We start from the raw sequence: 24,557 nt of genomic DNA, 5'->3' as shown, positions 1-24,557 counted from the left end.
GAGCTTCACAGAAATAATACCTTCAGGATGACTTGAATCAGCACTCATAGAAGCCAGCTTTTGCAGGTCGACCTCAGCTTAGAGATAAACACACTTCTCCTGAGATCAACAATACAATAAAGATTTCACTGTACTTAAAAAAATATAACCTGAAAAGCAAGAAAGTACAACAGACCACAAACATAAACCCATATAGAGCTACAGCTCTTGAAACAAATATATTTGGACTCAAAGAATTTCAAGTGAATTTTGCTTTTAGACTGCTGTTTAATTTGAAATCTGTCCAGCGCCAGGGCAGAGCATCTGCTCTCATAGTTTGGCAATTCTGTCAACCTACTCAAACCCTTGGGCTATGCTTAGCTTTGACCTTTAAGAGACATGCCTATAAGTGTACAAAGCTAAGTTAAATCTGTTTGTGGTTGTTTGGAAAGTTTTTACTCTTTCGGTCTTTGCCCCAAAAGTCACATTCAGAATTTTTCAAAGTCCGAAAATATTCTCAGTAATATGTTTAAATTTCTTACAGAAATAATTAAATAGCTGGAAAGAGATAATATGTCAACATATTTTTCCAGTAATAGAAATATGTTTGTCACATCAAAGGATTTACATGCTGAGATCTCTATTCACAGGCACATAAGTTCTTTCTTAAGTCCATCCTTCATTAACAAAATAATTATGCAAAGGCTTATTTTTTGAATGAAAAGTATTCAAGTGGCTGTGTAAGTGCCTTACTGAACCAGATCCTTGAATCCCAATGAGCTACTTTCAGTAGTGATGCCTGTAAAAAGGAAAACAACGTAAGACTTGCATCAGAATTCTTAGAAATAAAAGTACCTGTGTGGCTTAAATACAGTTTACCTGAACTGTTTAGAAGCCGATTCAGTGTAATTAACTTCCACAGGTACTTCTCTGTAGGGTTCTATGACAATAGCAGCGCACTTTCACTTTTGTTGGTGACATGCAAGCAGATCTGCTAAAACCCTTTCAGCAATAATGAGTGTTAAATACAGTGGATGAAACTTTGCATTGCCCCATAGATCCAAAGGACACGTCCATTCACCCTCTGAATTTTCAGATGTAAACCACACATTTGTAATAAGATGTGTTCTGGGATTTTATCTCGGGCTCTCACAGGCCAGTAAGTTCAGTGGAACTGTATTGATTGCCCTATTTCTGCTTAGGTATGTCAATAGGGTGCGCAGGGCAGGTTTCTCTTGTAAGGTAGTTCTGCCAGGTAATTTGTAACTAGAACAAGCATTGAAAAGAACAGCATTCTACTAAAGAACTCTGGTTAAAAAACTGATTACAGTATACTGGCAAAGATTCAGGAAATGGACAAAAATACTAGTATAGCTTGCTGGGGATGTAAGAGGTTAATATCACAATGAGCATTAGCTCAGAAATGTAATGGGGCTTAGACCCAAGGATAATTCCATTTGTCATATATCATGGCATACATCCTCTTCACAGTGTGTTACCATTATAAATGTTAGCTGTGCATCTGTGAGATTACTGTTTAAATCATTTTATCATACTACAACTCATAACAGCATTCTGTGCCTAAAAACAGTCTATGGTATCAGGAAAGGCATCTTTCAGCATAATTTTAATATGATTGTTTTGATGATATTGTAACAGGATCAGAGCTGATGCCCAAAGCTCTTTCTACCAGAATAGTTGGAGGAATATGGTGGTTTTTCACCTTAATCATAATCTCATCCTATACTGCCAACCTGGCTGCCTTCCTTACTGTGGAGAGGATGGAATCCCCCATTGATTCAGCAGATGATTTGGCAAAGCAAACCAAGATAGAGTACGGGGCTGTTAGAGATGGATCCACCATGACCTTCTTCAAGGTAAGATGGCATCAGCCAGCTCTGTACGGTCGGACTGACTCATGGCCCTCCAGCAATAAAATGGTGAGGTGGAATCACAACATTTGAAAGAATTAGCATCATAGGTAAATACATCATTTGCCCAAATCCATAGAGGATCCTTCAGCAATATTTATGTAAAAGATGGGAGATTTTCCCCCAAGACATATGGAGAAACAATCTGATGCTGTACTGTTGTGAGGGGTGAACCCATGTCTTTGTTGGGAGGGCCTGAAGGGAACGGAGGCAAAGACCTGAAGACATTCTGCTCCAGGTTGCTTCTCAAGGTGGGATCTCAGCTTCTTCCAGCCACTTGGCCAAGATCACTTCTGAAGGTCACATTTGCACCTCAGGCAGTATTATTGCATGGCAATAATACAGTAAAATGCACTAAAATGCAAGTTTGTCCGTTTTTAAAAATGGTCCATGGTCAATACCACACAGATTGTTAATATACAGGCTACATGCACATGAACACATCTGTAAGTAAAAGATCATTTTCTGTGGCTAATTGCTTTGTAGATAACTGCATTTTTTCCCGTATTAGTATTAATTACATACAAAATGGATTAATCTCATAAAATGTCAGTGTGAAAGCAAACAAGCTATAAATATAGGATACACGTGCAAAAATCCTATGACAATTAGAAATAGTTAGCAGCTTCATCAGTAGTCTCAGCAGGGAAGTTAAACACTGAATGAACTGGTATCAACCTTTTCACCATAGTATCTAAGAACTGTGTTTATAGATAGTCAAATATAAGGTGCCTTTGAAGAGGATGAAACACTGTGGGGAAGCAGCATGTGGGGCAAAGTAATACCTGTGCCGTGCATGACCTCTCTCCTCTGCTGCTCCAGCCCAAGACCCCTGCCGCACTTTACCCATAAGCCCTTACGCTTCCACATGAGGCAGAATGCTTACACATAGAAAGGATCTTGGCTAGGGTATTTGGGTCACCTCTCAAAACCAATAATGCTCATCAAGGACGTCACAATAATGTAATAGATCTGATGGTAGGCTGTCCCTGCTGGAGCTGTCAGGGATGAACTCCCTTATAATGGCTCTCCTGTGGCTGAATAGAAACGTTTCCATGCTGAAAGAAACACACAAGCTACAGTATTTTTCAGGGCCTCATTATAGTCCGTTCTTCAAACGATGAGCTGACATTTCCATTAAGATATGCTAGGAAACCCATCTGAAGATATTCCTGGAAACAGGAGGGGAAAGCAGCTGTGCTGCCTTTTAAAGGACTCTGGGAAGCTCCCCTGGTCTAAGAGATCTTCACTGCCCAAAGATGGTCACTGTCGTTGCTATTCTGAAATCAAATTCAGCATCAGAGAGAAATCTTCAAAGCCTGTTGCTTCCACGTATGTTTAGAGGAAATAGCTCCTGAATTTCATGAGAAATTCAGAGTAATTTCCTAGAGCTGCTTCCAGCTTTACACTGGGGGGTTTTGGGGGGTTGTTTTGTTGCTGTTTTTTTTGCACCATTAATCCCTAAGGTTAAAATTTGTAGGCTTAAAAGAATGTGAAATTTTATTAAAAAAAAAAAAAAAAGAACAAGGTGATTAAATACTTGTATGCTATAGACGCTAGCTTACTTGTACCTGAAATACATGTGTACACAAATGCAAGTGAAATTACACTGGTTTTTTACAGACTGGAAATGGATTCTCTGGAGCAATGAAGGTGAAATAGTGAAAGATACATGAAAACCACAATTTATCACACTTGTAAACCAGTGACACGTACACAGTGTTATAGAAAAGGTGGTGTTATTTTTATTACAGAAGCCCTTCAAGAGTTTCCCAAGATTAAGACTTCTTTATGCTGTCCAAAACATATAAAAATAAATAAAAATCACTGAGTAGGTCTCTGTACAATAAATACCATAGATACTTACATATGCAAAAGGAATACTGTGTGCTCTGGGAGGGCATATACTTCTTGACATAAGATGGCATCCCCTCACATACACACCAGTAAGAGACCTGGGAATTAGGAGAAGGCAAGGATAAGGGTTTCTGGGCAGCAGTTTCTCCTGTACCCATGTTGCATGTGCATTATGGTATAGTTTAAGGAAAAGTACCTTTGCCATACCAGTTCTAGAGAAGACACTTCAAACAACTCTGCCTGTGAAGTCTTGATGTGACCTGGACAGTTTCTCCTGAGCTGTCCCATGCTGTGATGGACTCTAGGAGAATCCCAGTGCCCAGAAGTAGCCTCTGACACCCATACCCCTGCGATTTGAGGGGTAGAAGTGCTGAGCTGGGCTGAAAGTTGCTTTTCACGTTGGGCAGCCTGTGCTGCAGAGATGGTCCTGTCACCTGAGAGTGCTGATGTGATGGGGACAGGGAATGTAGGAATCAGCACAAGCAGGTGCAACAGCAGTAAAAATGTCCTGCAGGAGTGTGGTGCATGGCTGGGTTGCAGTAAGGAAGGGTCATTATTTCAGGTGCTTCCTGTGTTGCAAGATTTGATTTAGCTAAGGGCTATGCCCAGTACTTAAGCCAAGAAATGCCAAGAGAAATAGAAGACTCTTTCAGATCAACATTTTTTTTTAAGCAGAACTGTGACACTTCCAGGATTTTCTCGCTATGGAGGAAAGAGGAGCAAGTCCCTTCCATGCAGGGCATAAAAGACCAGAAAGACCAGATGGGTCTGATTTTCAGGACTGTAGGAGACACACTTGGCAAAAGTGTGTTTCTGAAGACATCAAGGGCAGAAAAAGATTTTGGCATAAAGCAAATTCTGAAGAGCTTTGGTTTAAGACGTTGTGCTTAAAGTAACAGCAGGAAGCCCCTGAAAGATATTACCCAGTGCACCTACTGGATGGGGTACAGGCTGGGAAACATAAAAGAAAAGCAAGGTACTTCCACTGTTTTTCTGAAAGTTTGTTCTGCATTTGTTCGAACTTAAATCACTTTTTATTAGGTCTTGTTTACAGTGCATATGCTGACAGTTGTGGTTTTCCACTAATTTTGAATGCCTTACATTAGTATCCCTATTGTAATAGTGTCCTCAGAAAAAAATATTGTTAAAGATGCAATATTTTCTAGAAAGCTTCTGCAGTGACTATACCTTCTACCCAGGTATTGCGGGCAATGAGAACAAAAGCAACTGAAATTATTTTGGGGTAAGAAATGTATTTCTGACCTTGAAGAAACCTCAGTCTCCTCCCTGTACACAGATCCCAGATGAAAATACCCAGAAAACAGGGCCTGGACAGTTAAGGAGTGATCCAGCAAGGGGATAGGATTTTAGGCAGGTGAGCCAACAGGATCTCAGGCAGCATTCACCATCTGTATGAATGTCCAAATTTAGGAAAAGTCCAACAGAAGGCAAGATGTTTCACATCCACAAATCATGGCACACACAGACTGCTGTCGTGCTCTGTTTCCAACATGTCTATAAATCTTCCATTGCTTTTTTGCCCCTCTGTGATAATAGATCTTAATCTCATGTTGCAGCTCTTGCCAGCCCCTACCTTCTAATATGCAGACATGTTTCCACTGAAGTCAATGAGAATTCAATGGCCAGAAATTGGCATATGATATATCCTGAAAAAAATGGGAATTGGCAAACTGAGAAGTTAAGATCTTTCTTGCAAACTCATCTGAATAAAGAATGCATCCTTCCAGTAAATTCAGTATCAGACTCAATCTACTGCATAAGCTTATCACCAATTTCAAAACAATATTCCCAACTGAGCAGTAAACATGGTTTCTACTAGTAAAGAGCCACTTAACCATCTTCAATGTTTAGTGGTATCCTGTGGCTTACCAAATTAGGTGGAATTTAGGTGGCATTCACAGGTGTTGAATTTACAGGTAAAACACATTAGCATTTCAAGCTCAAAGAACCAGAAAATCAACTTGTCATGGGAATCCCCAGTCCACTGGTGTGGACCACATATGGTCTCCACACAGTGAGTCTAAAATCAGCTATGGTGGCTACAAACCAAAGATAGGATGCATGGAGGAAACGAGGATCTACTGGCACAGAACTGGGGAAATGTGTGTGGAGAACCTTCAACTCATACTTACATTAAGGAATTAGTTTGTGTGTGCCTGGTTTGTGCTAGGCTGCAGCACAGAGCAGTTCAGCAATGCTTGGTTTTGCTGTCTTGTGACAAAATCATTTCTGTTGACAGTTTCTAATGGTCCAAGTGACATTGTGTGCTCCATGGTGTTTGAGAGCATACAAGGAGATAGGTTTGATCGTTAGCACTGTGAGAGCGCTTTAAGGTTTTTGGTTTGCAGGTAGCACATCTTGAGGGTTGCAGGCACAGGGCTCCCACCTCTCCCTAAGCAGATTCAGTTTCTCTTTTCATATCCTCCAACAAAGGCAGAAGTCCAAACAAGGGGGCACTGGCACTGCTTACCCTGCAGGGTGCCTTGTGAGCTCCCATACAGGGAAAGGAGCAGGAAGGAAGGGATATTCAACATTGTATGCAGGCAGCTGGAGCTTCTGGCATCCCACTTCCTCGCACAGCTGGCACTGACACAGGACAAGTGCACACTCTTGGCAAGTTCCCCCTCAGCTTCAGTAAGAGGAGGATGAAATCCTGAAGTCTGACTGCAGTGGAAAGCAAAAAGCAGAAGTTTGCTTAGAAGTTGTTTTAAGTTTGTTTCTCAAGCTTTATTCTTGACGCACATGACTTCTAGGCAAGTGGTATCAATACAAAAGAGCCAGTACTTCATCATCAGGCTTTTGGAGTAGTGAATTTGCCCTGGCAAATGCTGTTGCACTCAGAAGCAGTGGCTTCTGCTTGCTGCTTCTCAGTGCAACAGTATCCAGATGCACTAATTTAGCTGGGTTGCGTGCTGTAATCCATGTAACAGCATTAGCCCAAAAAACTTCAAAGCACTTCACAGCCGTGCCAGTAATGAAGTTCCTGGCACTGCAAAGGAAGTGAAAAATGAGATTCCTCAGCACAAAGCGCAGCAAGAGAGAAAAGCTGCGGGAGGGAAAGCCCTGCTACCAATTCTCTTTTCCAGTGTGCTATTGGCATCGGTCACAACAAAAGGCTGACAAATATTTTACAAGTGTAATTTGGGTGCCGGTGTGATTCCATGCCCTCATTTTCCCTCCTTAGAAATCCAAAATATCAACATATGAGAAGATGTGGGCATTCATGAGCAGCAGGCAGCAGACAGCGCTAGTGAAGAACAATGATGAAGGAATCCAGCGTGTGCTCACAACGGACTATGCGCTGCTAATGGAGTCCACCAGCATAGAATATGTGACTCAGAGAAACTGCAATCTCACCCAGATCGGGGGGCTCATTGATTCGAAAGGCTACGGTGTGGGAACCCCTATTGGTAAGTTGCTTTCCAGCACAGGTGGTGTGGAGCAAAACCAGCAATGTCCCCTTCAGAAGTTTAGATGGCCATTTGAATCATGCCCTAGTCCTTTAGAAACCTTTCACATCAACAGAAACCCTAGGAGCCTCCCTTCAGGCAAAACATCTACTCCTGCCCTGCTCATCTGCAAGCAGTAACTGCAAGCAAGGGGGAATATAGCAGTCCAGGCTTCATCTGCAGAATGAGGTCAAGTGACCTGCTTGCCTTCTGGAGCATCCCATTCATAACAAACTGGGTATCCTCTGTGATGCTCAAGATGCAAGTTGCTCTACTGAAATTCAGTTTAGTTTGAGAAATCAGGTAGTATCTCTGGGAAAATAGAAGTGGGCTGGATAAATGTTATGTACTGTGTATGCACCCTCAAGAAAACTGCATGAAAAGAGATGAAATTCTGATTGGTTTGATGACCTCTGAGTAACACGTAAGAACAGCAAGAAGCAATTGTAAAGTTCTGCATCTGCATCAGTGATTTCAACATTTTAAGTTAAGTGGAGTCTTAAGACTTCCAATCTTGGTGAAATCTTTCCAGTAGACCTTTTTTAGCATACCTGGTGTCCTTTTCAAGATCTTGTAAGTGTAGAGAATTAGGAAGTGTGTCAGGTTTTTTGTGGTCTGTTCTTGTGAATAATTGGCACCAGGCAACCAGATCTTTTTCCTGTGTAATTTTCTTCTCCACACTGCTCACATATGCATTTACCATGCCACACTCAGTTAATGGCTATGCAATTTTATTGTCTTCAGGGAAATTACTCAAAGCACTATCAGTTTACACGAATATAGCAGGTGAAGTATTTTGTCCACTGGTCTCTTAGAAGACAAGATATGAATAAGGGAGAAACACCACTGCACTGTGAGCTGTGATTCTTTATGCTATTGAGTACCTCATATTGTCATGCAGATAAAATCTTAAGTCTATTTTTTCACTGGCTATGTTAGAACATCCTTCTCACCCTGAGGAAAATGATACCAAAGCTAAAATCCCAAGTAAAGACAAATGTACAGCAAAAGTTTCATTGCAGTTATAAAGCTGCCACAATTTAAACCAAGAACAATGAAGGAATAATTGGAACAGATGGTAATCCTGAAAGAGAGCACATCCATTGGCAATACAGCTGTGAAATGTATTTATAAGATGTTTCTTGTATGATAAATGTGCTTTAATTTTTTTTCTTAAGGAAAACCAGCAAAATTCATGGGAACAGATATCTCCAAGCCTTGTGGAATTATTCAGTGCCATTAGGCACGTTAAACTCTTAAATGATTGATTTCATAAATAAGAGAAGCTGTGGAGATCCTTCAGATCTCCACGGATGGGCCCCAGAGGCTCTGTTGTTTTTCTCACAGCATTCAAGACTATTGATTTCAGAAGCTGTATTAGAAAAACAAAAAAAAACAAAAAACAAAACCCAAACCTGAAACAAACAAATAAACAAACAAACAAAACAAAACAAAAAAAGCCACTGAAACCTTGTCCATGACCTGTAACACCAAAGTTTCAGCAGGTCTTAACTGGTGTCTGCATTTTTTCCTTCAGCAGAATGCACAAACACATGGCTAGGGTTTTCAGCAGCAAACATATGCCTCACACTCCCAAATTTCCAGTGAATGAGCTGAATATCAATACTGTTCAGCTCCCAAAGAAACAAGGATAATTTTTGAAAGTTCTACAAATCTAGGAAATGTACTGTTTTATCAGAGCATCTTCTGCAAGTAAAAAACCTGCAAATATAGGCTGTCTTCCTACTTCTTTGTCCCGAGTTAGGGAAAGGGGACTTAGTTATATCAACAAGCATCTCTGTTTATGTTCATTACGGAGCCAGTGGGTCAGAGAGAGGAGGGCTTTCATCAGATTCTTGGCAAAGACTTATTACCAATGAAAAGTCTGCAGCAATGCTTGGTGGTGAACTTAATGCACTCTGGAAGTACTGCTGTAGCAAAGGCACCTCTAAGCAAAACCTATGCAAATTGTCACCCTAAGGGGAATCCAGTTTAAGAAAGCAGCATTATTATAGACATCAGAACGGGTATTAATTCCAGTATCCCTGCCAGTGCTGATGCTAGTAATTCTAACACTGAAGCTATTATTGGTTACTTGGGAGACTGCTAAGAAAGTAGATGGATATATTTCTCGGCCTGAGAGGTAAGTTGTTAATAGCTCAGAGGCCATAAATGATAGGCTGAATATTCAAAGAGGTGTTGAGATGGATTTGTGTGCAGTTTTAGTGCTCACCAATAAAACATCACCCATCCAGCACTCCAGGCACACTTGACAAACTAAAAGCACACAGAGAAATATAGATATACCTGTTACCCTCAAGATGAATTGTGATAATCCTGCTAGCAACATAAACATCACAAGAAAGAATGAATATCTCCACAAATCCTGCACTAAGAGCAAGGCTGCTTCACTTTACCTAACAGCTATGTCCTTTCAGGCAAGGGAAAATAGATGAGTCCTACGATCTAACAGTCTTTAGCTATCAGGGCGACAAACCTCTCCTAAGGTAGAAACTGTTCTGCTCTTTCTTCTGAGAGAAACTGATGTTTTCAGTGGACATAATTCACTTCGCTGTTTTTGAAGACATTTCTGTTTTATTTTCTGCTGGTCTTATTTTTGGTTCTTTAATAGCATGCATAGAAATCTATACTTACAGCAGGCATATTTTCCTTTCAAAGCTGGCTACCTCAGGCAGTGGCTGCTGATTGCTGGCTTCCCAGATGGAATCTGTATAATCTGACACGTCTCCTGGCATCTGTGGTCACAGCATGTCCTAGTGCTGGCAGTAAGAGACACTGAAAAATAGCTGAGTGTTGGCACAACAAAACAAAGAACTGCAATGTTTTTCAAGCTGATTCTCCTCAGACAATGTTGTGGGCTAAAGGAAATGGAAAGCAGAGAAAGGGATTTGTATTCATGGTACAATTATTTTTAATAATGTCCTGCATGGCAATCTGAGAAAGAAAACTGAAGCTGTGAGGCCAGGTTTCGAAGGCTATTTAGCATAAAGACACAAAAGTGGTGACTAGTGAGGTTTTTCTTAAGTCTATATGTACCGCTCTATCACAAATTCTGGCACATGTTCTGCCTTAAAAGTTTATTTACCTTGATTAGATTGAGGATTGCTACTGCTTTAATTTGCAGAAAAATGTGACTTTTGGTAAAATTACTGTTTAAGAAAACAGTCTTATTAATGTGCTAAAGGAGAGAAAAGGATGGATAGTAGTTAGCTACAGGACAAATGACTGGTGACACTATTTCAGTCTGGACTCTAAATGCTTCCAACTGTAGGAATTCCAGCATGTTAGGATCTGGAGGTACATACATGTCTTTAGAGTCAAACAGCCTTTCTTGTAACCCTCTCCTGCTTGCTATCATAAAATGCTTGCCACATAAAGACAAGTCTCTCACAGTGCCAGAACCAACTTCCACTTGTCTATTCTAATTACTATCAGGATTGCTGCTGTTATTGTTCATAACTTCAGTTTCTGGGAATATAAGATAGCCAGTAGCAGTTTCCTTTAACTATGTGCTGCTCCTAAAGCCAGGTGAGTGGCAAACCTCTGCTTCCCTTTTTGGAGCGACAGACTTGTGCTCCTGCAGCAGCACAAGTTGGCTGAAGGGACTTACAGATGGCAGAGATTTTGGAAGATGGAGAGCCAGAGCAGAGTGTGTGAGAGGCAAACCTGAACAGATTGAACCACCCAACGTGACCCAGCTACTTGCCAGATACAGTATAGGCGCATCAACACTGTTGGCCTGGAAAAGAAAAGCATAAAATAGTTTCTATTTTCAGCTGGCAATGCCAACGCTGTTGCAAGTCATGGAAAAGGAGACTTGGCCGCCCATTGTTCTTATAAGCTGTTAGGTAGCTGGAATTGTGGGCTAATGCAGGTATAAATGAGAAGAGAATGTATCTGACTGTGGGCTTTTCTTAGCTACTCATTTTACATGCAGTAGGAAAAATAAACAGATGTTGAAGTAAATAGAAGAGATACAAAGTGGAAAGTCTCAAAGGATGCTCAAAGCAATATTCAAACATGATATGGAGGAATTACTTAGCAAGAAAACCTACAGCCAAGGCTTAAATAAACCTCAGTAGGAGAGCCTAGAAATTATAATAAATTCTCAAATAACCGCACCAAAGGAGCCTTCTGCTTTCCAGTCCCTAGGGCAGACACCAACAGATAATCTTCTTCCCCCTTCCAGCTGAAGAAAACCTGACTTTTAGCTGGAATAATCAATCTTGTGATAAGGAAGCACTTTTGCTTCATATAGCAGCAGCTTGCTCCTTCCCTGACTTCACTTTGCTGCAGCCAGCACTGACAAGTCTTGCTCTCACCGTGCAGGATCTCCTTACAGAGACAAGATCACCATCGCCATCCTCCAGCTCCAGGAGGAGGGAAAGCTACACATGATGAAGGAAAAGTGGTGGCGAGGCAACGGCTGCCCTGAGGAGGACAGCAAAGAAGCCAGTGCTCTTGGAGTGGAGAATATTGGAGGCATCTTCATAGTGCTCGCTGCAGGGCTTGTTCTTTCGGTGTTTGTAGCCATTGGTGAATTTATATATAAATCAAGGAAAAACAGCGATATTGAGCAGGTGAGTCATCCATTCCCAGCTTGCTTATGTTTCTGGGAGACTGAGCTTTGTGGATGTGCAGGTGACTGCATTATGAATCTCTGCTGGAGCGCAGATTTTGTATTGCTGAACTCTCACCATGGTTTCTCACACTAAGGATAAATAATTGATGAATAAGAACAGGGACATACCTCACCCACAGTCCAATTAGTGCTGCTTAGTATATCAGTGCAGAACAAGAGCAATTAATTTCTCAAACGTTTTCTGCTTGATCTTTAAGACTTAAAGTATAAATTACATTGGAAGGGAATAAAAAACAACTGGATTTTTTTTTTCATATGGCATTAGCATCAGCCCTTTGAGTAACAACAAGAATGTACTTCTAAACCCCCAAGTGTAGTCTTTCTCTTGCTCTAGAAAGCATTTTTTTCATAGACAGGAATTTACACACTATGCTGAACCATGCATTTCGATGCAGGGAAACCTACTAAAAGTTGATGGATACCACAGTAAAGTAAGATCTTGGAGCCAAAGGAATTCTGCTTATAGATCCACTGAAGTATAAGGAGCAATTTAAAAGGGCAGAGGGAAACAGAGGAAATGAAGTGTATAAATCATGCCTTGAGTGTTACAGCTGTTTGTGAGATATAATCAATCATTAAAATAGATTGTAAACATCCATTTACTGAACCACCAGCCACTGTAAAAGAAATAAGGCATGAGTTTGTTCTTGAAGTTGTCTGCCAGCCCTCTTACTCTGGCTACCTTCCCTGGTTCTGGTTTGGTTCTGGCCATGTCCTGGACCCTTATGTGGCCCTGTTTGGCCGAACTGCTATCACTGCCCTGATCCTCTTCACTTCAACAGGACTTACTGTAGGGACGAGGGTCATGTTGCACTGCAAGTGCAGTCACCAGGAGGTAGGTTCATAAAACCTAACTTCAGGCTTCTAGACACAAGACATCTACTTCAAAGTAACTTTTTTAAACTCACTTTGCATTTTTAGATTGTAAAGGCAGGAAGTTTTCCTTGGGAAATTCATCCTATTCATCCAAGGTATAATCCTGCAAGGCTGATGACAAAAATGCCAGAAATTACTGCTGAAGTAAATAACCTTAACAACGTCAGCAGGGATGAGTGGAAGACAAAGGGGAACATTCTGAACTTGGTCTCAGGGGTGCAGCTTACACTGCACATAGCAATGGTCCTGGGATGTGAGATGGATTGACACTTGAGCAGAAAACAAGCAGCCAGGGCTGAGGGCCTCGAGAGGATAACATCTGATTTTTTATAGGATAAATCACCTGTATCTCCTTGCTTCCAGTAACGGATCACTGTAAGCTAAGACTACATGCCTGCTGTTCAGACAGCTGAAGGGAAGCGAGATGAATCCTACCATGCATCTTCATTTTCCAAACACCTCTTGCTGTTATTTTGGGTCTATGATGCCTAATGCCAGTGTCAATGGACTTGGTCCTCAGTACCCTGGAGGAAAGGGCAGCTCCTGACCGTGAAGACATCTCCAAGTGTGCTTGAGCAAGCCCTTGTTACACGCAATGGCACTGTCTACAAACAACAGACGCAGCTCATGTGGAGCAATTTTGCAGGCCATATTAATCACAGTGCCCCTGTTTTGGAATAAGTCAAAGATAAAGGATGATTTTGCAGTTTTCTGATTAGTGTTTTACCCCTATAGGAGAGTTTTAGCACAAAATGCATAAAGAATGTATCTGTATCTTTGTTTCATTCATGTCTCAGGAGATCTTTCTTTCAAACATGTTTTGGAGAACAGTTGCAGCTAATTAAAAAGTTTAGTATAAATGCTAAGAGGCGCAGAATATCCTGGAAACTCTTCAGGAGTCTGGGATAGTCCTGAAGTTGTGATTACAGTAGACCTAAAGCTTTATATCATGATGGAGTGTTAATTTACTTAGCATTATGTTGGATGAATAACATTGTACTCAGGGATACATACGTACATACACTATTTCTGAAACTAGTATTGTTTCACAGCAATGTATTGCTTATTGTATATAGGCAGCCTCTTAATAACTAAAATCTTTAAGTGAGCTAATGTAACAACATCGTAATTCTTTTCCAAAAGTAATTTTACAGAAAGTAGAAAACCAGAAATTCCAATGTTACTTTCTGATTTCTCTCAGTTCATTTTATTTTTATTTTGGTGAAATAAGAATCTTAGATGGGAAATGCTATATAGTGTATATTATCACTAAGCTGATCCAAAGCAGGAGTCAAGTGCAATCTGTGACTTTTCTGTTTCCACAGATAGAATCCCATTTGATTTAAATAGACTTTGAATCTCATTCTCATGTTTGTTTTTAATTTTACTTCTTTCATTTATTTATTTTCTCCATTTTTCTTTTCTTGCATGCAAGGCCTTTTGTTTCTTTTATGGACTACAGTGTAAGCAAACCCATCCGTCCAACTCCACCTCTGGCACCACCTTATCTACGGAGTTAGACTGTGGCAAGTTAATTCGAGAGGAGCGAGGGATTCGAACACAGCCCTCAATTCACACTGTATAGTCAGGAAAGCAAAAAGGTGTGTCTGATGGAAAACATTAAACAGTTCACATAATGGCAAAGGTTGTACTCACCAACACATAGTGAATGACTTCAAAGTGCCTCTTGCTTCAGCAGGAGATAAGCTTACCTAACGCAAATTGTCAAAGTCCTGGAAATTTGGGCAGTTTAAATGCATATCACAGAAAATAATTACACCTACAGCAAAGAGTGAGTGCAATAGAGTGTAGTAGATTAAAAGAATTATCACAGTCTCTATGTACAATTATCATCGTGTCATTTCATGGAGTAATTCACCTTTTCCAGGTAAGAAAAATTATTTACCTCCCTTTCATCTCCTACCAAACCTAAGTAAACCAATGGCAGTCACATTACTAAAAGCATGGAGAAATATTTTGCTCGCTTTCTGCCACGGCATTCAGCAAGTGAGCCAGGCAGTTCTTTATAAACCTCAGCAAACAACCTGCAGGGCTCCATTAACTTTCTGAACCCCTGTTATAAGCAGCCAGAGATTTTTAGCTGGCATAACTTATTCCCAGTGTCAATATTTAATGAAGTTTAATTTATCCATTTAAAATTCATTAGCTAATGCTTCCAAGTAACTATCATAGCACAAAATCATATCCATCAGTTAAATTTTATGCCATGTAACCATTAACATTTAAGAACGTATTCAACAAAAGCACCCTCAGGCACCCCCAGTATATTCCTTTCACAGGATTACTCCGTTGATTTGGCTTGAGCAATTAATGATGTTCACTATTGTAAGGATTTGCAACTTAGAAATATCCTTTATGGCAAAACTAGGGTATTGATTTATATCAAATAGAAAAGCCTTGGCATTGCTCTGCATATTGAAACACACAAGGAAACTTTTGTGTAGGAAGTTTGTACTGGATGCTTTTTATACCCTTGAAAGATAATAGTTTGATTTCCTCTGATCCTTTTTGCCACTAAAAACCACATGACAATCTGAGATACACACAATATATATAAATGCCAACTCGTAGGGTGTCATGAACCATGGCAAACAACCATGTTTTCAAAACCTTATTGCCTTTTATCTGTATACTCATTATATCCCAGCTTACCACCAGTTTCACTAATTCATTTCCCACTCCTCACAGCTACTTTATGGGTTTTTTGCCCAGTGTAGTTCCTCCTCATCAAACAAGTTAATGATCTGTTTTATTGAGGGGCTATTTCTGCACTCTACTGCAATTAGAAAACTTGTTCAAGTGGATGCCTTCACACTCAGTCACTGTGGAGATTGAGTGTTGTGGTGAAGCTCTGTTCCCCTCTTGAATTGTTTCTTTCATACCTGGCTCCTAAAAAAAGCCAGAGCACACAGTGACATGTGTTTTTCTTCTATCCATGTCACGATTTTGGTCAGCATTATTTATGCTGGCAGCAGGCTTAAGTATTTTTTGTGTCAAAGATGTGTTGCTCAGAACTAGGCTATACCACTTCTTTTCTGCCAGTGCTCATTTGTGTACATGAGTGTTTATGCTCCACTCCAGACACTGCAGGAAATTGTCTTGCTCAAAATGGCATTTTAACTTGAATAGGGCCTTGAAAGTTTTGGTTCTTCATAAAATGAGCCTTCTTACCAGCAAATACCTGAATTACATCTTCTTGTATATCTGATTTAAGAAAGCACTTTTGTTTGCAGTTTCCCAGTAGAAGGCTTAAAACTAATTATATTCAGCTTCTCTCAAGTCCCAGAGGAGAAAGAAAATTCCTAACGTGTTTACCTCCATCATTGCTCTACGCATGAAATCCTCCGAGTTGTAGCTTCAACAAGTTTTCTAACTGCTTTTTAGATGAATGCAGAATCCAGAATTTTTCTGTCACTTTTGGGGTAAACATTTTTGTATCTGTCAAGGAAACAGTCACATTGTTAGTAACAGTCTTTGCTTTCCCATGTCTAGCTTTCCCTACCAACAACCTCACAGACTTTGTCTTGCCTGTGGGAATTACAAAGCAGCTCTTCTTTTCCCTATCAGAGCTTCATATCTAGCTAAAAAGAGTTATTAAAAAGCCTTACTTGCTCTTTAGCAGCTGTGCCAGCAGGTGAGCCAGGATGACACCAGAGCACTAACAAGTCTGTGCTTGTAAAGGCATTTCTTGCAAGATTTGCTGTGGTTCCAGGAAAAGGAACCTTCAGGTTAACAGCAAGGCTTGAGGAAAGCATAGCCCATAGCATCTCCTATGAAGTGCATGGCACCTGAGAGGACTCCTGCATAGACATAACAAGCTTCAGGAAGAAGTGTTAAAGCAGTCAAAGGTTTTCCGCTTGTCGACACTGTAAGCTTCTACGACCACTATACTTTGAAATTTGGCCACAAAAAAATACTCTGTTCGCAAATACAGATGGTCACCGTTGCATCTTCCTAACTTGCAGCCTTGCAATTGCATCCAGGACCCAGTAATAAATCCAGATCCTTTCTCAGGTGTGTATCAACATGGGGACCTTGTTACACACAAGAGCCAGCAACTCTGCCTGTGATGGATGAGCCACAACAGACTCCATCAGCCCTACTGCTGCAATGCCAGTAAAGCATAGCCAGAACTATCGGGGGGTGAAATGTGGCTATACTCATGCCCTTATGTCATTTTTTATTATTTTTTGTATTGCTGTTGCTTCATTTTAGTCAGAACTCCCAAAATAATCAAATTAATAAGTAGATGCAAAAAATGGCATAGGATGTGAGACACAGAAGCCACCTACCTTTGTAAGCAAAGGGGCTGTGAATCGCCTAGTCCCAAGCCATTGACAGGTTTGTTTGGGGTCAGTGTGCTTACCTTTATTTACAGCAGTTCTTGCCCTCATTAAACAGACTGCAAACCAATTAGGCAAAGGTGCCAGGGGAATGAGGGAGAAAGGATGAAACAAGAGAAGAATGAGAAGAACAAAGGCACTAGATCACCATTTCAGAGACCCAGGAGGGGTGTGTGTTAGCAACACACCTGCACCACAGAACTAGACCAAGCACAGCAATAATGCCTCCCGCAACTAGATTGGTGTTTTCACAAAGTACTGCCACAGTATCATGTGCTTGTGCCCTCTCTCTCAGATCAAAGCCTTGAAGATTCATCTGTTTAGCTCTTTGGAAACAAAGGAGAAGGAAAAATGGGAGAAGGAAGAAATCCTCTGTCTCACTGAGGTTCTTGCAAAACAGAATTTCTTGTGAAGTTGTCAGGTCTGCAGATTCCCCCTGTTCAAGGAACTTCAGCTGGAGCCCCTGAGCCCTTTCACTTTCAGGCCATAATCCCACCTCCAAACATGACTGTGGCCATCTGTGCCTTCACTTAACATTCCCATTTGGTTTTAGATGGCTTGGGAGACGAGCAAGTAGCTTTACTGTTGGTTTGGGTTTTGGTTGGGGTTTTTTCTGGTAAACAGGAAACTGACAAACAGTTTATATACCTAGGGAAGAGTTAAAGTAATCCATGGATTATTGTCATATTGTTTTGACAATCACTGTTCAATAGGCTCTGAGAGTTCAAAAGACTTAATTAAGTGATCTCCTCATGCAATTAACCACCAGAGATGGAATACTCAAAAGGAGTCTTAATGTGCTGCAACAGCACTTTGCTCACGAGGAGGAACTATTTTGGACATTTTTCCTTTGGTCCACTAGGCACAAACAAATCACTTTTCTTTCAGCAGAAGACATGCATCAGTGTCCCTCACAGCTATGGGTCTTTCTGAGGCCAAAGAGAAATCCTGACTTCTGTACCTCCTCCTCTGTGCCTGGGCCGGTCACATGTTCCTTGAGAATAAAATCTAGCCCATGTCCTTTGATTGTCATAGTCCTCAGTTCCCCAACACAGTGCACTGGGTTTGGTTTTGTTTTGGTGATCTGTTTTTTTGTTTTGGTGTTGTGGTTTGGGTTTGGGTTTTGGGTTGTTTTTTCTTTCCTTTTTGTCTGGGTTTTGTTGGGATTTTGTGTTTGGTTTTTGGTTTAGGTTTGTTTTGTTGGGGTTTTTTTTTGTAATTTACTTGGTTTTGAGGGGTGTTAATAAAACACAATTGAAAATTCTTGATTGCAGTGATAGCCCAACAGCAAAAGCAGCAGATTGATAAAGCCTGACTACAGATTCTTTTCTCCATCTTGTTTGTATCTTATGTTATTTTTTAAATTTTGAGTTTATAATTATCATAATGTTTAACAGAGTCTTCTGTATGGGAATGTAAGGATTTGGGAGCTTCATGACCAAGCTTTTGTAACCTGCTGAAGAGACCATAAGGGCAAAGATAAAGAATCTAACATCACAAGGAGAGCTAAATCTGTTCTGTTTTTAAAGGATGACATTTCCTTTTAGCCTCACTTTCCATGTCCTGCCTCATTTTGACACTGCTAGAATAAGAAAGTTAAGCTGACTAAAAGCAAAATGTTAAACTTATTACTTTGTTGTTAAATATATTGCTCTATGCTTGCTCTGTTCTCATTCTGCATGAGACCTCAAAAGTGGACTTAACCACTTAACCCCAGCTTTTTAAAGAAACTCAGTCTGGCTGAGTATGAGACTAAAAGGACAGTATATTACCCTTCTAAATAGCATTTTAATGTCACCATTCCCTTTTTGAAGGCTACTGTAATTATGCTGCAGATGGAGCTGTTCAGAGAGTGTCTGGGAGTCAATACTGAATGTCTTCTTTGTCTGTGATTTTCCTGTAAATCCTACAGCATTCTGGCTGAGTTGATATTCACTCTCTACCACAGTTTTCTACTGCTTGAAAAGTTCAGGGCAATTCCAGTTTTTAAATGTCTGTTCAACAGTTTCCTAATTGCACACACAAGCTTGGAGATAAATAGGATTTTGAGCTGTGCTTCTGGTGCTCAAAAGAAAGTTCACCTTTATCTGTCCTTCTGAACGATTAACCCTGAAAGCTTGAAGTATCATCTCAGATTGCTCCTTTTGACCTTTTGAAGCTCTGTGTGAAGGCAGAGGGGCAGAGAAAGCCCTGTGCCTTCCAGATTTTTAAATGCTTTTTACCACCTCCAACTGCTTTTCTCAGAGGTGGTCGGATCTCAGATACAGGAATATGCACAAAATTGATCAGAGTCGTAGTTATGGCCACAACCATTGGAAGATCTTTGAAGGATCAGTTCACGGTCTTAAATCTACATTTAATTCATAGCTTCAGGTTGACAAAACTCATGCCAAACGTGTTTTAAGTACCTTGAAACTAGAAGATTTTGAAAGCTCAATAGAAACTAAGATAGTAGAGAGAAATTGTCCATGCTAAGTCAGCGGCTTAGAGCATATAGTTTTATTAGTTTGTAAATAAGTAGTGCTACTCTAAAAAAACCTGAAGTTATATAGAAATAGTGCCTGTGCTAGGATGATACCTGCTTCACCTGCTGCTTCCAGAGGGCATGGGCCTGCAGCAGACACCTTCGACTCTAACTCCAGTAGTGCTGGAATTCCTTTATTGCATTGTCAGAAGGGATATTTAAAAGATAAATGCACCAGAAAATTCCTGGTTATTACCAGACAGTAATCTGAATTAAAAAAAAAAAAAAAAAGAAAAACCCAACAACAACAACAAAAAAAAAACAACAAACAAACAAACAAAACCCCACCAAAACAAAAAAAAAAACACACCTCCCAAAAAAAACACTAAAGAAAAACCCCAGTACACTGCCCTGGCCTATGTGCATTACATTTTGGGGATGTCATGATTTAGTGGTTGTTTAATTATGTATACTTAAGAATTTTAGATGAACAAAAAATTGATCATTGCAGAGAAAAAACATATTAAACTACAGGTTTAACATACTATGTGGTCTTAGTCTGTGTGCAGCCACTCCCACAAGCAGACATGATGACATATGCAAGATCATGCACATTTAAAATACACACACACACCGATGCAGTGATGCCCTGAGCTCATTTGCAGAACTAGGGTTACACATGTTACAGGCAACATTTATACCAGAGAGGAAGAAGTGTGTGTGATTCACTTCCCTGGGATTCCTTTGCTACCTTAAACAAATGGTTGATCCAGGTTACCCTTATACTCTTTTGCATTTGAAAATATCCCTCTATAATACCTGGCTACTAGAAAAGCTTCGGTTTTTTCCTTTTTGAATCATATATCTGGTTTTACTTTTTTTTAGTCCCATGTAACTGAGGTTGTTATTGGATTTACTGGTTGAGAACTGAAGATTGCTTACCTTGCACTGGTATCACTCTAGAAGGAAATTCGCTTTTGATACATGGAACCATACCATTGTGCTGTTGCTGTCATTTTACAAGAACTGTGGTTTTAACCAGTTGTTTTAAAGCAGATCAGTTCTGCATTTCTAGAAAGGGTTTGGTAGGAAGGATTTATTCAACTTGATGAAGGTAAGAAGGTTAAAGCTTTGCTTCCCACTGGTACCATTACTTCATTTTATATATAAATAATCTATCTATATATATTTGCACGGAACATGTTTTGCATTTCTAGATACTTCCACTTAAGACCTCTTTGTGGGTTTTTTTGTTGTTTTTTTTTGTTACATGTAAATTATTCCAGCTGTAGATTTTAAAGGATGTCTTTGTTAATGGTGCGAGGTGGAAACAAAAAGATTTCTGCTTTCTTTCTAATTTATTCTTGTGGTAATTTTCTCCTTTCTTCAACACACAATATTCTCTCTGAATATTCTTTCTGAAGAAAGAAGAGGATTTAGGACTTTGCTATACTTTAGAATGTCTGATAATTTCATAAAGGGAAAATAACTAAACCACAAAGAAATCTTCAAATTTTGTGTTCTTTGTTCTCTCTAGTATACCCATATTTTTTGTGGCTAAGGTACATGTAATTTAAAAAAGCTAATTTTTCTTTTAAGGTCAGGAGGAAATTTACCTACCGAAAACGGGTAAGTTTTATGATATTAAACCTCCAAAACATTGCAAATGCATTTGTGTAGAATTTCAGAAACATTCCCAATCAGCTTTAGTCAAGCCAAAGTTAAATTAAATTCAGCAGAAGTCAAGTTAGGCAAAAAACATGACTGATACAGATTCACCTATTATACTTTGTGGTCTTATTCGAAGCTGGCAGAACCCAGCTAAGAAGCTTTCTGAGCCCGCCAGTAAGAGCTCAGGCCCTTGCTTCTAAAAGCCAGCATTTGTGCAAAGGTCATGGTCAAACTCTGCCTTCAATGAGAAGTGTTTAATGCTGTTTATGTCTTCCACCAGTGTCTTTCTTTCAATGCGATAATGGAGGAGCTTGGAATTTCACTCAAGCATCAAAAGAAGTTAAAGAAAAGGTCGAGAACTAAGGGGAAATCTTCATTCACAAGTATCCTTACCTGTCACCAGAGGCGGACACTGAGGAAAGAAACCGTAGCATGAGAAAGAGAGACCCCTTCGAGGAAATATCAGGAACAAAAATCAAAACAAAAACATTGCTGCCTACAAGTTGATTGTGGTGGGATTTCTGAAATATAGACATTTACCTTGTTCTTCAGAAATTCTCTGTGGTTTCTTTTTTTAATCTAGAGGTACAACAGTTTAAATGCTCACATAGACTGATGTACTACTAATCATCTGGGAAGGGTCTCACTATTTCTTTTGAGATGGATTTGTATGCTCACCTGTTTTGCATCTCTCTTCCCCTCCCCATGCATTGCTGTATGTGCTTTCTAAATAAATAAATAAACACGAGACAGGGTTCTTTTTTCCAATAATCTGGGAGTGGAATTCTTTTTTTTTTTCCTTTTCAAGAAAAGATTGCCATTTTACTGAGTGAAGTTCTTTAGAAACCAGGACCCAGACAACCAAAGTAAAAATTCATACAATTAAATCATAATGACTACAAAAATGTACTAAATGCAAAGGTACCCAACAGTGAGTTACTCTTATTTTCTCTGGTACAGTCAGCAATACTCTTCAGGTTCTTTTCTGTGAGAAAATTGGTTTTCTTTATCTTTCCTCCTTGATTTCTTTAAAAATATGATTATTACATAATACCATGGCTTGAGGTTCAAAAAGAAAAACCACATAAGTGAACAGGGGAAGCCAACACTGACATCATCACATGCTGTATCCTCCAGCTCCTGGTACCAGTAAAACAATTCTTGACTTCAAAATGAAAATCCCTTAGAATTTAGAGCCAAATATATTCAATTTATAACAAATCTTGACCAGAAAGATAACAACAACTGACAGGAATACCGAAAATGCTTGGAAATTGAAACCTTTTCTTGCAGCTGCTGGGAACACCAACAAAATATTTTAACAGTAAAGGAGAAATTAAGTCCTTTTTGTGAAGAAACCTCCATCTGAAGAACAGTGATGTATTGCAGCAGCAGATTCCCCCTCCGCACCCCTCCTCCAGAAAACTGTACCTTTGTATTTCAGCAAGGTGAAGCACATTTGTATTTATTGTGATGTTGTCTCTGTGATTAATTCTGTTGTTCCTGGAGCTTTTATTGGTACCAGCTGTTTAGCTCTGAGGATGCCTGTGAAAAGAAATCAGGTGAAATGCAGGCACATCCATACTTCAAGGGACAAGGGTGAGTGTAGGATATGGGTGCCCCTTTCACCCAGGGGTGGGGAGATGTACCCCTGCCTTCCTACATGCCAGGTTATGCATACATATATATAGATGTGCATGTATATAAATATATATATATGCCTGGTCTGTCCAGAGCTATCCCACCAGTATGACCATCTCTAAGCCTAAGGCAGGTCTGGAAAAAGGAACCAGAGGACTGGACCCACTGATACTTTTCTGCACAGCATGTGGAGCTGGGAGAGCCTGAGTCATATCAATAGTATTTGCTTCCGTTTGTGGCAATGTTCATTACCCAGTGGCTTCAACGAGGTGTTAAGTGTTGTTGTCCTTCTTTATTCCCCCAGGGAACTTAGTGTTTACCATTGATTACCTTTCCCATGTATCCATGGCCATTTCCTCTACAAAAAGAGGAAGTAACGTGAAAACATTTGAGTGGAGAACTTTTCCACCTTCACCTTAGCCACAGCTCCCTGCAGCCCCCTCTGAGCTTTTACACTACACTGCATAGCAAGGTCAATCTGCAATTAATGGTACTGCTTATAAAAGCCCTGCTTCCAAAGTGATACATTTCGGTGTTACTGTAGTCTAGAAGACACCTCTGTTCATTTAGCCTTTCCGCGGGGTCAAGTTTTCTAAACCTCTTGCCATTACCACCTCTTTCCCCGAGGCTCTCTCTAATTACTCCATATCCTTCTCAAAACACAATGCCCAAAACTAGTTCTCCTTTCCCACCCATGGTAAGTTGAGCAGAAAATCATCTTCTTGTGTCTCAAAGGCCATACTGCTGCTCACACACCTTGTGAGGAGATCTGTTTGCCTGAATTGGGTAGAGTCGGTTACCATCTTGTTACAGGCAATGACGATCCTAGTGTGAGTTGAGGGTCATCTCCATATGGAATTGCACATTTTTGTGGCTTGCTTTTTTCTTTTTTTTTTTACCAAAGTTTTTCTCCAGTTTTGTCAAGACCAGGTTGTTGCCAGCCACGCTGGCTGCCTGAACAAGCTTGGTGGTACATGCAAATTTAACGTACTTACTCACTAAAAACCATCCATAAAGGAGACCCAGGTGGTGGACAGATCGCTGCAGATCCCCCAGTTTTTAAAGTGAAGATTTGAGAGTTGGTGGGAGAGGTAGTAGAAATTTTGGCTACTGTACAGTATATTTCATCTGGCCCATTGCCCTACTTGTTTACGAAAACATCATAAAGATGGGATCAAAGGCTTATTAAGGACCACTTCCCTCACCCAGAGGGCCCATTAAGCTGTTAAAGAAAGTAATTAATCAGATTAACAAGACCTGGTTTTGACAGATTCATATTAACTCTTGCTCATTTCCCACCAATTACAAAATAGTTATTTCATGCAAGTGATTGCCAGGCAACTGAAGTTAAACTGGCAAGCCCAGAGCTCACTGGATTTTTCTTTTCCTTCCTTTGAACACAGGAATTATTATTGCTGATTTCCAGCATTTCTTCTGGACTGTGTCTATCGCCAGGAGTTTCTCTCAAGAGGTTTGAAGCAGTCTCCCTCTGGGGGATGAAGGAAGAAGAAGGGTCTCTTTCAAAGTGACTGCAGTAGGAAGCTCTAACATCAGTGCTTGCTTTTGGTCTGCTTATGGGCTGCAGTGATATGTTGGGCTGATACACAGCAATTAAGAAAACCAGCCCCTAGGCAGGAAAGC

At 40.1% G+C, this 24,557-nt stretch overlaps 1 protein-coding gene across 2 annotated transcripts in view; it reads left to right on the top strand.

Moving 5' to 3' along the window:
* GRIK1 (glutamate ionotropic receptor kainate type subunit 1) overlaps positions 1 to 22,046 on the top strand; it is a 171,311-nt gene extending 149,265 nt beyond the window's left edge. Inside the window, exons 13-17 of one of the 2 annotated variants that reach the window (XM_061359012.1) lie at positions 1,639 to 1,856; positions 6,973 to 7,198; positions 11,588 to 11,838; positions 14,212 to 14,377; positions 21,556 to 21,686. In XM_061359012.1, the coding sequence (XP_061214996.1) occupies positions 1,639 to 1,856; positions 6,973 to 7,198; positions 11,588 to 11,838; positions 14,212 to 14,361 (845 nt within the window). In that variant the 3' untranslated portion in view covers positions 14,362 to 14,377; positions 21,556 to 21,686. Of the gene's footprint in view, positions 1 to 1,638; positions 1,857 to 6,972; positions 7,199 to 11,587; positions 11,839 to 14,211; positions 14,378 to 21,555 lie in introns of both variants that reach the window. The other variant, XM_061359011.1, reaches the window with a different exon arrangement.
* Positions 22,047 to 24,557: the final 2,511 nt, after the last annotated feature.

Source organism: Neopsephotus bourkii, unplaced genomic scaffold (genome assembly GCF_033783945.1).
Source record: "Neopsephotus bourkii isolate Nb327-2 ecotype Australia unplaced genomic scaffold, CSIRO-AGI_Nbou_v1 NB_962, whole genome shotgun sequence".
NCBI lineage: Eukaryota > Metazoa > Chordata > Aves > Psittaciformes > Psittacidae > Neopsephotus > Neopsephotus bourkii.
The sequence above is the reverse complement of the archived record's forward strand: the minus strand, read 5'-3'. Positions and strand labels throughout refer to the sequence as shown.